Raw genomic sequence first — 14,761 nt, forward strand, 5'->3', positions numbered from 1 at the left:
GAACAGAACGTTCTGGTTGGCTTTTTTTTCTACTGCATTATGAGGTCACACCTATAAGAAGTTTGTGCAAGTGATTTGTTTGGCCCTATGAGGTCAATAATTACATTGTTGCTTTGTTCTAAAGAAGAGGGGTCAGAAAAGTTGGCTATGTTGCCATTTATTTCTGTCCACAATTGTCTTGGTGTACATTTTCCGAAAGCAAATCACATGTAAAGTCAAGGTCATAAGACTTTAGACCAAAAATTGATGCACTCTTTAATAGTTAAGATTACACCACCGTGATGCATTTGGGAAACTGGACCCTGATGACTGGGCTCCTGGCATTTGCTGTGTATTGGCGTGTGTATTGAAGATACTGTTGTGTATCTGATCCTAGTTCAGACATCTGTTATGATCCTTAGCCAAGTCTTCTTGATGTGTGTTAAGTGTAGGCCTAATAGTTACCATCTGAATGTGCATGGCCACTACCTGCCACACTCAAAAAAACAGAGGCTGTTTTTTACCAAGATAAGCCTTGATCAGCTCTTTGAACCCTCAAGATAATAGAACAATTAACTCTACTATTCAGTTACATCAACTTAAGTGTCACCTCTCATTCAAACAGTATATAAATAAGCAGGCAACTATTATCCTCCTCAGTTTAACTGACCCATGAATAAAACACTGAACAACAAGCTTAACACAGATTGTAACTTTAGAGAACACGTACCCTTTTTATTACAAGTTTGATTCCTTTTTATAATATAAGTATATATGTATACCAGATTATAAAACATATGTCATATTTCTAAAATTTTTCTGCCTCACCTATTGAGACAAACTCTGCTACAGGTGCAGATTACTCTTCAAGATACCTCAAGAAAGACACACAAATGGTTGCCTAAAATGCCTGATATCTGAGTATTTGTTTTACAGTGGTTTTATTTAACAATAAAAAAATATTTGTAAAAGACAAACACATATATATATATATATATATATATATATATATATATATATATATATATGTAAAAGACAAACATATATATATATATATATAATATTAAAGGCATGAAATGCTCCTTGGTTAAAGACATACAGACAGAGATTCAAAATGCCCCTTTTATCATTTTGCATTTTTTTTTTTTTTGATGGCAGTTCCACCGATAAGCTTGGCATCCCTAATCACATGCATCTTCCAAGCCACATCAAGTCACATACCACATTTGTTCAAGCTGCTGCTAAAACATCATTGGGCACCTGAACATTTGGAGAGGATGCTAACTACCCAGCTCTTTTATGAACGTTCTAACAGACATGAGATGGAAGAGGGAAGGCCTAGTTCTAGGGTTCTAGTTGCTCAAAAACATAAAGGCAAATGTAACACTTATACTGATCTGCTCTGAGTCCAGCTTACTCTGTTCTAACCATGATCTTAACAATAGCATGAAAAACTGGAAACAGACCTCTGATCAGTATAATGAACATAATGAATATGTAACATCACACTGAGCACTTGGCTTCATATGCTCTCACCATGCATTGATTTATGTGTAACACAAGCTGAATTTCTACAGGGAAAAAAGGCGAGTCCTGAGATGCACTAAAGTCAAAAGCACAGAGAGACTGTATTTACACCTGAGTGTAAACATTTACAGTGCCCCTGGTCTAATAACACAGTTTGTTGAATTTGACTGAAAACAAGTAAAACTTTTCTGAGAACACACTTATTAATACACAAAGTACTGTTTATATGGAGACATTTTTTTATGTTTTATTTTGTATATATTTTGGATTATGTTAAAGTACTTCTGAAATTATAAGTCATAATAAAACTGTAATAAAATTAATAATAATCCAGATACTAAGCAGTGTCTAACTGCTACCTGTACCATGTAAAGTGGGATGGAAAATTCAGAAAAGAAGCCAGAATGCAGCTGTTCCTTGATTTAAGGTCTGAATAATTATCTGGAATCTGAATAATTATTTATTTATCCATCTTGTAAATATGACCAGGAGTCATACTGTTGCTGCTGGAATAAAATGTTGTATCTCCAAAAACGTATTCTCCAGGAGAAGGAAAAACATATTTAATGTTCAGTAAAGGTTAATGGAGACATTTTTTGTGTCAGCAAATCTTGGAAAAAAGTTGAGTTAATCCATTCATCAGGACAGAATCAACAAAAATGGAGTTGCAAATCTTTATCCTAACAATGTCAATATCACTTGGCTATTTTTATAAATAAATAAATACTTGAGAAGTACATTAATCCATTGACAGTGTGATTTCTATTAACACAGCACTTTTTAAAAAATGATTAATATTCCCTGCCTGGTTGCTAAATTAATTAGCTATGTCTTGCCCTGCACTTGCTGGAAATTAAACAACCACTTACAGTACAGCCATGTCCTCTCAATATGCCTACTGCTATTGTTACTTGTGCCATTGTGCTCCAGGGCTGCATTTCACTTCGCCTTGATTTCCACTCTTCCTAAATTTATTAGCCCCTTGCTATTATCAGTGTTATCGGGAGCAGATTAATCAGCTATGAAATAAAATATACAACATAAATGCAGCTAAAACCAGTATTCATCTTGTATTCTGTATTTGAACATGTATTTTCCATTTTAGATTAATTAAGCAATGCATTGCAGTTATGTGCAAACATTTGCACATGCTATGCCAAGTTTGCTGCCAAATTCAGTGCACAATTTATTTATTTAATTTATTGGAGAAATAAATTGTTTTTGTTTCCATTGTTAATCCTATTAAATACACAAAAATGATGCATTAGTTTGCAGAAGTGTGTTATCTTTATCAGTATTTACTTATTTCCACTTATGTCCACAAAACTTTCACCATTTGACCATGGGTTCCCAAACTTCGCTGTGAAGATCCCTGTGGAAGAATGTGTGGTAGCTCCGTTTCACTACAGTAACTCCTTATATATTTTTTATTTTTAAAAATGCACTTTAGGAAGCGTGACTCTACAGATTACTACGATATTTGTGGTTGACTTGTAAGCAGTGCGTTAGTTGTTAACCGCTGGCTGTTGCAATACGAGCTTTTGATTTCGTCATCGTACTGCTGCAGTTAGCCAGCTTTCATAAAGAGGTTATTTCGGGTTTGAACAACTCCGATATGGCGTTACTTCTCGACGTAGACATCCCTGTGCTTGCAAGCATCAGCAAAAAAAACAGAAATCTGTCGGTCCGTGCCAGCTCAGCGCTGTGCTGCTGTTTTTTACAGAAAGAACACCGTGTACCGCAGACTTTAGCCTGTTTTTACCCCACCCGTATTCAGACAGGTCCCGCCTCTCGCACTGGGATTGGCTCGTCCTTCTTAATCTTTTATTTTTCTCGTGCATTTTCATAAATATTATTTATATTACACGTTCACGTATGTGTTTATCGTCATTTATAAAAACTTTACACTATTGTAAACTTAATATAGTGTCAACGTTTAAAGCGTATTTTCCTCTATTTACAACATATTTGGGTCAATTTGGTTCCCTTACAGATGCCAATGAAATATTAATAACGATTTCTGGTTTGCTTTGTCTTAGAAGTCTTTAAATATATTTATTTACGCTTGATCATCGTTCGCAAGTAATGCACCACGCTGATAGGTCGACTGCTCGCAAGTAGCCAATCCAGGACATAAGGTTAATGCGCGGGAACCTATCAGAGCTTTGAGGGCGGGTCTTAAACGAATACGGGTGGAAAAGAGAAGAGCCCCAGGTTCACGGCGCGCTGCTACCGGGGCGAACGGCGTTCTCAGTGGCTGCTGTGGAGGTGGTGTGCTTTTCTCAGTGTGAGTCTGATTGGACCAAACCCGTGTCACTATCTTAGCGTGTGTAGGTTTTTTTTCTGTTGTTGTTCTTTTTCTTCTTCTTCATGGGTCGTGTCCTTGTTTTTCCTTAGTGGAAGCTGAAGCGGGGAATGTTTTTACATGTCAAAAAAAGATCATAAAATTAGGCTTTTTGACGAAATCACCGACGAGACAGTCTTACTGTAGAAAAGACACTTAGTAAAAGTAAAAGGTACGTGGAGCCTCTTGGTCAATTAAACCCAAAAGATTTTAGACCTGGAGACACACGGACATTTACTCGGCTGTTTATAGAAGGGAGACATTTTGACTAATGTGATATTCAAAAAGACTTCAGCTGGGTTTTTCTTTTTATTGTTTTTTTTTTCTACTTTTAATTCAATTTCCCGCTCCACCTTAAATGGCGCAGTGCTTTCAGCCGTCTCCACCTGAATCCGTTTCTGGTCTGCACGGATGCCAGAATGTTAGTTCTGCACCATTTAAGGTGGAACGGAAATTTCGAATGAGAAGCTGTTGAAAAACCTTTACCGAAATCCTTAGGATTAAACTACTTTAAATGGTCTTAATTTGCACATCGCTTTTATCCCTAGTACATACATTGTGACAGGCATATGATCGTTCGTTCTTTTCACCTCTATTTATTTGAACAGTAAAATATTTATTTCAACTCTATTTATTTGAATAGTAAAAGTTTGTTTTATATATATATATATATATATTACACACACACACACAATATAAAATGTATTTGGATGTAGTAAACGTATTAAGGCAAAACATACATTCCATTATATCACATCACACATTTATACAAAGGGTTATGTTTTATTGGTGATGTGATGTTTCTCTGTAAACATCTGTTTCTCTCACTGTAAACTTGGAAGAAGACAAGTGATAATTGCCTATGGAAAACTAAAATGTAAATATAATGTGCACAGCATTTTTATAATGTATATTGAGATAGACACAAATTAGTGTTTGTTTTTTTTTAATCATCTCTTGAAACAAGCAATAGAAAAAAAAAATCAACATTTAAAAAAGGCTCAGTTTGCAACCTTGCACAAGTTCTATTCAAAGTCTGGATAAACTTATAAAAAGTAAAAAAAAAAATAAAATAAAAAAAAAAGCCACTTTGGATAGTCTTACACAACAAAAAGCTTAACATAAATAAGTTAGTATAATTTCCTCAGTGTTTTTACAAAGCAATATACACAGGTACACAAGTTTTACACACATGCAGTGTAACGTCTTTTTGTTTTATACACGTTTTTTTTTTTCTTTTTCTTTTTTGACATAGTGGCACATGTTCAACATGACTGCCTGATGTGGTGGAACAGGACCGGACTACTGCAGTTGACAAAAAAAAAAGGCCCAGTGTTTAAAAAATATCTAAAAACATTGCTACAGAATTACAATAGAAATACATTGGAAAAAAAAAATTAACTGTTCACCCAGTTATTTAACTGTTCACTTCAGTTTTCCATTTTAAATTATTTAGTCAGTAGATTTTGTCATTCATATTTTTCAGAAAGTAAAAAAAAAAAAAAAAGAAAAAGAAAAATTATATTAATTAAAAAAAAAACCCAAATAGTGGAAAAACCCAGGGATAGAATAATACTGCGAAACACTATTAGAACCATATAACCACACCCTTGAACGAGAAATATCCCTGTTGTAACTTTGGCAGAGTTTTAATATCAACATCATATTGAGTACCAATATATACTACTGTGGCATTACTAATAGCAAAACACAATTTTTGTGTAGCTTTAGGTCTAAATATTTATGATATCACTGGAGGCCTATGACTTTAGTGTGCAGAACTAATGCATGATCAATTTAACACTGATCTGACCCTCATAATATGGATACATTAAATTTGAAGTTACCTAAATAAGAGCAAAAGGTTTTGTTGAAAGTGTATTGCATCCTTTTGAAAACTGCACAGCAATTCTTCAAGTCATTCACACTATTTTATATGATTTCATCCATCATAATGTAATATTTCAATTTGCTACATATAAAATGAGAATATATATATACACATAGGTAGTAGAGACTGAGCATAAAAAGAAAATAAACACCAATTGCACGCTGCTACATTGTCTGCTTTTGAGGCAACTGTACTGTATTCTTTTGAGTGCCATAACTTTAGTGTTTAATAAAAAAAAAAAAAAAAAAATTCAGTGCTTCTACTGCCTCGCACATCCTTGGAAAGACGGTGCGCTTTGTCTTACATTGCTGTCCCTGTTTACTTCATAAAGCTCTTGAGGGTATTGATGGAGAAAGATGCATCCGTCATCTCTGCAGAGAACACAAGGACAAATGTATATTTAGCTAAAAGAAGAAAGAAAAACAAAAACAGCAACACAGACATATACGCGATTGTCTCAGTGTCAAAACTTACCATACACAAACTGATAGGAATTGTAATCATGCATTAAACATTACACAGTGTCATATGGCTCAGAAGACTTTGCAGCAAAAAGTAAATAAAAAAAATAAAAAAATCTATATCCAAAGGTTATCTGGGATAACGTTAATAAATGACAAAGCCACTACACAGATGTGAGAGAGAGACTGGAGTGTATAATCCTGCAAACCCCCCTCCCTCCTCTCCACATATATACACACCCAGGGTGTCAGTGACGTCTTACTACGCTGTTGTTCCCTTCACAGACATGTTGTTTACAACGTGAAAGTCACGTTGGAAAATGTGTTACAAACTTTCTCATTATTGCTGTAGTCTTTCAATGGGAAGTTTTCATACTGCAACAATGCCTAAATATTCTGTAACCCAAATTTCTGACTACACTAAAACTGTACCTAAATATGGTTAATAGCTTGATGAAGAAATTTACATTTGGACTATATCATGCATAAAATGTGCACATTTTGAGTCAGCAGGTTTTCTTTCTTAGTACATGGAAATTGTAGTAATAAACTGTACAATACAGATGCCTCAGATTGAGAGTGAACAATTAACACCTTTAAATTACTCAGTATTCAATGCGTTATAATATACGCATATTATAAATAAACAGTAATTAACTCACCTTTGCTTCTCAGGCCTTATTTACGTGTTGGGATGTGATTTTCTGGGTGTCTGCTCTGCTGAAGGAGACTCGTCTGAAAAGTGGTTTGTTTCTTCCACATCACTATTCGTTTCCTCAACACCAGTGTTCACTCCCTCCAATTCATTCTTCACTCTTTTACTCTGACTTGCACCATCTGATTTCATGTTTTAAAAGGGAAAAGATGCATTTATTTATGATGTGTACGTGTAGGTAAGCACAACATAAGGTCCTGTGCATGTGGCATAATTTAAGTCTATCAAAACTTCAGTAAATGGCAAAAGGGGTACAGAAGAGAGCATGTGCAGCTATAATGCACACACAAAATCTTGTCTTTTGCAGTAGAAATTACAGAAACAAACACCACACAAAATGGTTGCATGTATCAAAATCATTTACAGATCAGTCAGTGCTGAACAGTGGAATAAATTAATGTGGGTGGGGGATATAGTCTTGCACATACAAAAATTATGGGAAAGTTCAGAGAGTTAAAACAAAATAGACAATAAATGAATTTTACATATTTTAGTTTCGTCAATAATAGCAAAAAGGCATGCTAACCTGACTTGGAATAATTTTAAGCACTTTTCTGTATGTTGGCCTATGTCTTAAGTTAGCAAGTCCTTCCTTGTCTTCATATTATATTTATATATATAAAATGAGATATTAGTATGACGTGACATGTAGTTCTTCAACACAATATTGAACGTTTCAAGTACATTTTTTCATGATATAACGTCACGTTGTTTGGAGTAGGTTAGCGGTCTATTTTATGTTATATTTATCTAGTTTTAGGTGACATGCAGGGCGATGTAGCCTCATAACTTTGCCTGCTACAACACCCCCAACCCACCCCCCCAACCCAGTGTACACCCCTGATGCTTTAGTCGAGTTTTGCCCACCACGGTGCCGTGGAGCCGGTTATAAAATCCGACACACCCCGTTCGCTGGGCTTGTTATAGTGAAGCGTTGGGAAAGCCTTTCTTGTTCTTCGTCCACATTAATGCCTGTATTTGCCAGCTGTTTTACTGTAATATGGTAACTTTCATTTTGCTGCATTTCCTCGCCATATGTACTGTTTTTAAATCACTGATGGTTGAGTTAACGTAAACGTGCATTTCCACGTATGAGGTTTATTTTCCCCCTTTTATCTTTGCGTTTTAAAACGAAGCCCAGAATGCTGAAGTTTTAAGTTAAGCCCACTACAGTGCAGCAGAGTCGGCTACAAACGTTCTCCACATCCCCGTTCCATGGGAGTTTTAACTATAACGTAAATAAATGTTAAAGTTACCCTGCTGCTCGGTGGCAGGACTTTTCCTCTTTTTTCTGTCCCCGGGGCTAGCGGTCCCATTCTCCAGTCGTTCTCCGTCTTTTCCTTCTCCCAGTGCTCGGTTCTCTGGGCGCGTGCTCGGACTGAGGCTCCCCCGTGCTGGGGACGGAGCTCGTTCAGCGACACTGTCGGGTGACGATACTCGCAGCGGCCTGCCGTTAAAGTCCGAGCTGCTCCGACCGTCCACCGCCACGTCCAGCGCATCCGACGGGGGCTCACCTCCCGTGGAACGGTTCTCCGGAATCGGATTGGGACTGCGGTTCCTTCCCGAAGGGGTTGGAGCTCGTTCAGCGGATCTCTCGGGCGGAGCTCCCCGCAGTGGCCTGCTATAAAATTCCGGGACGCTCCTACTGTCCACCGCCTCCCACTCGAACTGACCGGGTGGCAGCGCCTGGTCCGACGCGAAGTCGAAGTTCCACTTGTCGCAGGAAGCGCGCTCCATCTCCCGCAGCCTCTCGGTGCTCTCCGACGCGTCCCCGCCTCCGCTGCTTCCAAACAGGACCCTGCACACGGGCGGCCTCGCGTGGTCCGCCGGCCTCGCATCCACCCTCTCTAGAGGGGGGCTTCCGTTAGACAGTCGCACATCGGACATCTTTACTACATCAAAATACGAAAAAATATAGATCCTGAAGCACAAACCGATAAAAAAAAAAAAAAAAATCAGTCCAGTATCCCTAAAATATTAAGGCAATAAAACAACAACAAGAAGCAGAAGAAAATCGGCGAAGCTCGTTACTATGGAGGCAAGCGCCGCCGTCGACGACGACTACAAACAAGTAACAGCGTCGTTAATCTCAGCGACGTTGCTCCCGTCAAAGTAGACCGAAACGGAAAACACAAGCATGCCAACAAAACACGCATTTAAAAAAATAGAGAGTAAAGTAAAAAAAAAAATACTCAAATGGAAAATGAAAGAACAGACACTGTGTCTAGAATCGCAGATGCACCGTAAATAAATATCGTGCAGCACTGGATTAAACACTAGCCCTTGACTCCGCTGTTGTAGTAATTCCGAAAGAGAAAAAAACTAAGTCACTCCGAGTACCCAATATGGCGATCGCAAAGTGGAGAAAGAAGAGCGTCCGACAGAGACTGCTATTTAAACACGACACTTTCATTGGTGCAGCAACGCGGGTAACGCCCCCTTTCTTAAAGGGAACAAGCGGTGCGTCTCAAATGGTACCACGCACCCTACAAAGTGCACCACACAGCCTCAGATACAGGGTTTTCATCCACACTCATGCGTCGTTACCTCAAAAAGGCGTAAACTTTAACAATGAAATAAAGGAGCTACCAAAATTATTTGAATGTTGAAGTGTCTGAAAAATATTTAAATAAAAGTCTATAGTACTATAATTCCAGAACTGCACTTGAGCTATTTTTTACACCCAGTATCTCTAAGCTGTTCCTGTGTTCAAATAATATACTGAATCTCTGACGTGAGAGGTATGAGCAACATAATGACAAAAAAACATGAATGATAAAATAATAAAAGTCACATGCTAATGTATATAGGTTTGAAAGTGGCCATACAAGGTATAATCTAACTGCATGAAATGCTCACAATTGATCATAGTTTAGTCAGGTGTTGTTTAATCACATTCTCTGCTGGGTTCTGTTGTGAAAACTATGAATAAACTAGCTGTCTTTTGTTTGCCAGGACTGAGGTCACAGTTGGCAAAAGCCTTATCTTTGGCAGACTTTGCCACTATCAGTTAGTAGTTCAGATCTCCCTGCATGCATTTCAGAAGGTCACAAATGTTGAAGAATCTTATGATATGAGCTCATCTTTTACTCCTTTACTGTTCTAAGTCTTGTTGGTTCCATTTTTGAGAATGGAATGTGTTGAATTATTTATGTATTATCTCCAGGATAATTCAATGTTCAATGACTTATCATTTAATCTTGCAATGCATACCGTTTATAAATAAAAAAATAAGCTATAATAATACAGACACAAGTGAAAAATTATTGATTCACATAAAAACCCATCAGTTTGTTAATAAAACAGTGCTAGTGGGTATCAACTCATGAATTTTGATGGTTAATTTTATTTTTGTCACATATCAGAGCACAAACAAAAGTAGGACTGGCAAATATGTGGTTACCTTTTCATCAAAAAGGTTCAATTGTATGGCCACATTTTATTTCAGCTTCTGTAAAGTGGGATAATTTATGACCCTGCCCATGGAAAACATGGGCTAACAAGATTCAACTCAAATGATTTTACTGCCATCTAGTGGATGAAACAGATTATGCATCATCTGTTTTTAAAGCTATTTCCATGTTTCCATGTTATTATAAATATTGCTATAAAATTGAATAAAAAAACATGTTTTTATTTAAATTCTTCCTCTAACAATGGTTGTCAATGATTGTGTGGTTCTATGTCCAAAATATTTGGGATGGTTTTCTTCAAATTGTCGATATTTTAAAATTGTCATTAAATAACAAAGCGATCATCACTTTATGCATTTTTTTTATATATATAATTTTTATTTTACAAAGCTTTTGGAAAACAGGGCCCTGGGGGTTCTGTTCCGTGCCTCATTAAAAAAGCTGTTCTGGTTAAAACACAAAAATAAATAACAATTTCAGAATGAATGAATATGGTTTTGAATTTTAGTGCTTCAAACATCTTTTAGCATCACAATGTGTCATTGATACATTTTACGTGAAAGATTTAAACTGCAGGAGAATATTGTGGGTCAATCAAGAGCTGAGCTAATTTTTAACACATGATTCATGGTCAAACCAAGTAATTTACATACCTTCTCAATGGGTTTCTTCTTTAGAACAACCATGATATAGCAGCCATGATATTCAAATCCACTGAGCCACCATAAACACATTCTCATGCAAGTTTGGCTCTCTGTCCACTGATGTTTAGCTTCCGGAGAGCGTCTGCCACGCAAATTTGGATCATGATCTCCTGTTACTTATCTTCTTGAGACCGCAGCTAAAAAGCACAGTAAAGTCAGAAGCATCAATCAATCCCCGAATGAGATGGACATCATATCTGATAGATGTCAAGTCTTCTGAGCAGGTTTCTTCTTGGCCAGCTCTGTTTGAATCTGCTCTGGAAACTGATCAAGATGCTCTTTCACACATGGCAAGCAGAAGCGCTTGGTGTAGAACAGGCTGCAATCCTGGATTTAAAAACACAGAGGTAATATGTTCAAAGAACTAGCAGTCAAAAGTTACTGACAAAAATGCAAAAAAGAAAGTCTGTGATAGATTAAACTATTGTTGGATGTAGGTTGTAAAAGGTAAATGGTAGCCTCGAGGTTATGTCTACTGTTAAGTTAGGGAATATAACTGTATAATAACTTACCCTGCATTGTCCCCCTTTTGTAAGAATAAGAATGATTTTATAGCCCCCCACTCTGACAGACACGTACACGTCTTTTGCTTCCACCCTCCATTGGAATTTATTTTGAACACAGTCATTTGCACAAAACAGCTATATTTTATTGAACAAATCAAAATAATGTGACAAAACCACCTTTAAAGTAGAATTACAAATGGCATACCCCTTTGTAATAGTTCCATGCCTCCCAAAGAAAGAGTGCACCCCCACTTGTGGAACCACTGGCCTATACCCTTAACTAACTAAAAAAATGTTGGGTTTTTTTTTCCCTATTAAAGAAAGGGACACACATTTTTTGCAATTAAAAATTAAATTAATTTACAATTAAGGTAATCAACTGCATATTAAAACCACATTTAGACCATTGTGTGGAGTTTTACATAGGTTGAATCTTGATGAACAAAAGTGAACTTTTTTTTTTAACCTGATAATGTACTGAAGTATGATAACCATTTCAGTGAGAGAGATTAGTGCATACCGTGCCTACACATACAGTCTTGTTACACAGACAACACTTTGACCCCAACACAAGGAATTTCTCTTTCTCTGGACTGAAGGGATCGCGCATGCCATAGCATTCCTCCAGAAGCCTGAGGGGCAGAACACAAACAAGATGTTTGCACATATGTTAGCAAGGGAGACGGGTAATCAGAAGTGACGTTTAACAAGCAGGTTTCTATGTACTAAACAATAATACCAGACCAGTCACCCCTGGGACCCAACCATAAGAGAAGTGAATGTTTATATTAAAGGTTGCCCCTGCAAAAACAAAAATATCAATGCATGTGCATATATTTACTAAGAGTTAAGCAATTCATTCTAAATGCTCATGAAGGGGCAAGCAAGGACTCTTAGGAAACTATCTGCCTTAAAGTGTTTATATACATAAGTTTAATTTAGTGGTGTAATATAAACTTAAACGAAGGTACATCTAAAAGCACTGTTTTTTAAAATGACTTAATAGCATCTAGCTAAGGTTTTAAGAGAGAAGAAAAATGAATTAATTGACAATTTTAATGCAGTACTGAGTATCTCTGCTGCGGAAAACATGTTTTTTAGTAAAATATGTTTCCATCTCCCTTGGAAATAATCAGTTTCACACATTTATATTCGTACACAAACTGTAAAAGGCATGCTTTCAGTAAATTGGTCTTTCAAGTTTGTATTTAAAATACTGCAGACAATTATATATATATTGAAGTAAAAAGAAACACCTTTTAAGTAAATGCCCGTATTTGTTTTGTGCATCCTCTTCCCTGTTTACACAATAAAATAAAAACCTGCTTGAGTATCTCAAGAGTTATCTATTCTAATTACAATATTATTGTATCATAATCTGTGAGCCCGGACGAGCCTGGGCCATGCGTGTGGCATACCACTACTGTCACATGTCACTAACCCATAGCAAAAACTATTACATGCCTGTTCCAAGTTTCATGTGCCACTCAATCACACTGTGCCATTATGTAGCACCATGCTTTGAGACATTTTCAGTGTGGCACACACAACACAATCCTTACAGCATGTACAGCATGTACCCATCTCCAATGTACCTCAGTTTCAAGAATTCCCCATGGATATAATTTATAAAATCAGTAGCCATGAATGTCATTCTTCACACAACTGGAGCTTAAATTATTACTGTCTGCATATGCTGATTATAAGCATATATTTAGACGTAGAGTGTCGGAGACGGAGTGTCTCTAAAGGAACAGGAGTTGGCCTGACAAAAAAAATGTTGACATGCAAATGCTTGATTTAAATTTAAATGTCAAATCCTTTATGAAATATAGTTTGATAATTCAGCTTTCAATGAGGTTATAGTGATCATTACCTGTACTTTAAAGGAATAGGTCGTATTTTTACCTTAAAATTACAGCTTTAAAATTATTGTGATGCTCGACAGGCCTGTAATTATCAGCCCATTGCACTGCAGAAACTGCACTATGTAAGTTTTGAAGGAGGGTAGGAAACCACCCCCTCATCCTCATTCATTTTTTTCCTTTTTATTTTTGTTATTAAAGGCAGACCTGGCATTCTGAGGAATTCTTCTTGTGTATCCATTACAGGTTTGTGCCCAGGGAAAACCACATATTAGTACAAAAAGCGTTTTAATGCTACAAATGTTTTGGACGGACTCAAATACAGTCACATTTCTCACATATTTCGCATCTTATACAATCTACAAAATATTGCATTGGAAAGGAAAATAATCCCAGAGACTGATGATGAGAAATGAGGGCTGATCCACGAGGTTTAATTTCGGATATGCGCGGCATAAAAAATTTGCTTCCACTGGGTATTTTCACAATGCTGGATCCGCAAGCTTTACCAACAGAAGGAGAGATTAAAAGGGGGTTCCTATTTCACAACTCACATATTGGGCTGAACTGACCAAACTAACTCTGAAATCCTGCTTTGTGGAATACCATCTAGTTCCCATCACTATTCTCAAACCGTTTTGAATGACTTTAACAGTGATTGAATTATGCATTAATTTGAAATGAGCAGAATTTCTATGTAATAGTAGTAAAGGGCCCATGTCGTAAAAAGAGACACGCCCCCCTCTTTGCTTTGCTTTTATTTACTTTTAAATGGTCAAATCTGCAAAACAACCCACGTTAAATTAACACTTATTGTGACGTCATGAACATCCGTTTCCACTTTAAAAAAACGCACAATACAGCCAATCAGAATTGATATTATTTACATATATCAGACTGTTGAACACCTTAAAGAGGTCTAAAATTAATTAATACATATTTACATAAAACCAGAAAAATATAACGAGCGAATATTAGATAGCTAGCTATATACTTCAAAATGTAAGACATGTCTTTTTCGAGGTTCATTAAGAGCCAACATTCCTAGAACAAACCCGAAACGATTGTGTGTTTACGTTTTACACTTACACAATAGCTCTAGTGTTTGGTGGTTTTTGCCCGTAAAACGTGTAGGAGCACGATAATTCACACAGCTCACAAATGAAAACTCCTCTCACGGATCCATCTCCCGGGTCCATTTTGATTTGACTTCTTGCAACGTTTGGCTGTATCTTAAAAGGTTACCCGTGCCCTTTGTAGTGTACTTCATAGTTTATGAAAATGTGCCTTCTATATGTTGTGCCGTTTGCTTGATACTGATTCAGATGGCTTATAAATGTGCATATTTTATTTTAT

The 14,761-nt window shown here is 36.7% G+C and overlaps 2 protein-coding genes across 2 annotated transcripts; both read right to left on the reverse strand.

Annotated features, from left to right (window-relative positions):
- Positions 1-4,524: 4,524 nt before the first annotated feature.
- cdkn1ba (cyclin dependent kinase inhibitor 1Ba) lies at positions 4,525-11,092 on the reverse strand. Its single transcript, XM_066668225.1, has 4 exons — positions 10,984-11,092; positions 8,174-8,809; positions 6,865-7,039; positions 4,525-6,112 (listed from the first exon to the last, which is right to left on the reverse strand). The coding sequence occupies exons 2-3, from the start codon at positions 8,802-8,804 to the stop codon at positions 6,885-6,887; spliced, it is 786 nt and encodes a 261-aa protein (XP_066524322.1). The 5' UTR covers positions 8,805-8,809; positions 10,984-11,092; the 3' UTR covers positions 4,525-6,112; positions 6,865-6,884.
- A 132-nt stretch (positions 11,093-11,224) lies between these two features.
- On the reverse strand, positions 11,225-14,625 carry cdpf1 (cysteine rich DPF motif domain containing 1). Its single transcript, XM_066668226.1, has 3 exons — positions 14,495-14,625; positions 12,061-12,172; positions 11,225-11,361 (listed from the first exon to the last, which is right to left on the reverse strand). The coding sequence occupies exons 1-3, from the start codon at positions 14,602-14,604 to the stop codon at positions 11,242-11,244; spliced, it is 342 nt and encodes a 113-aa protein (XP_066524323.1). The 5' UTR covers positions 14,605-14,625; the 3' UTR covers positions 11,225-11,241.
- Positions 14,626-14,761: the final 136 nt, after the last annotated feature.

Source organism: Hoplias malabaricus, chromosome 4 (genome assembly GCF_029633855.1).
Source record: "Hoplias malabaricus isolate fHopMal1 chromosome 4, fHopMal1.hap1, whole genome shotgun sequence".
Classification (NCBI taxonomy): Eukaryota; Metazoa; Chordata; class Actinopteri; order Characiformes; family Erythrinidae; genus Hoplias; species Hoplias malabaricus.

Coding starts and splice junctions, on each gene's coding strand:
- cdkn1ba (XM_066668225.1), bottom strand. CDS start 8,804: ATGTCCGATGTGCGACTGTCTAACGGAAGCCCCCCTCTAGAGAGGGTG. Junction 7,040..8,173: donor TCCTGCCACCGAGCAGCAGG/GTAACTTTAACA, acceptor ACATGAAATCAG/ATGGTGCAAGTCAGAGTAAA.
- cdpf1 (XM_066668226.1), bottom strand. CDS start 14,604: ATGGACCCGGGAGATGGATCCGTGAGAGGAGTTTTCATTTGTGAGCTG. Junction 12,173..14,494: donor CCAAACACTAGAGCTATTGT/GTAAGTGTAAAA, acceptor TCTGCCCCTCAG/GCTTCTGGAGGAATGCTATG. Junction 11,362..12,060: donor AGACTGTATGTGTAGGCACG/GTATGCACTAAT, acceptor TTTTAAATCCAG/GATTGCAGCCTGTTCTACAC.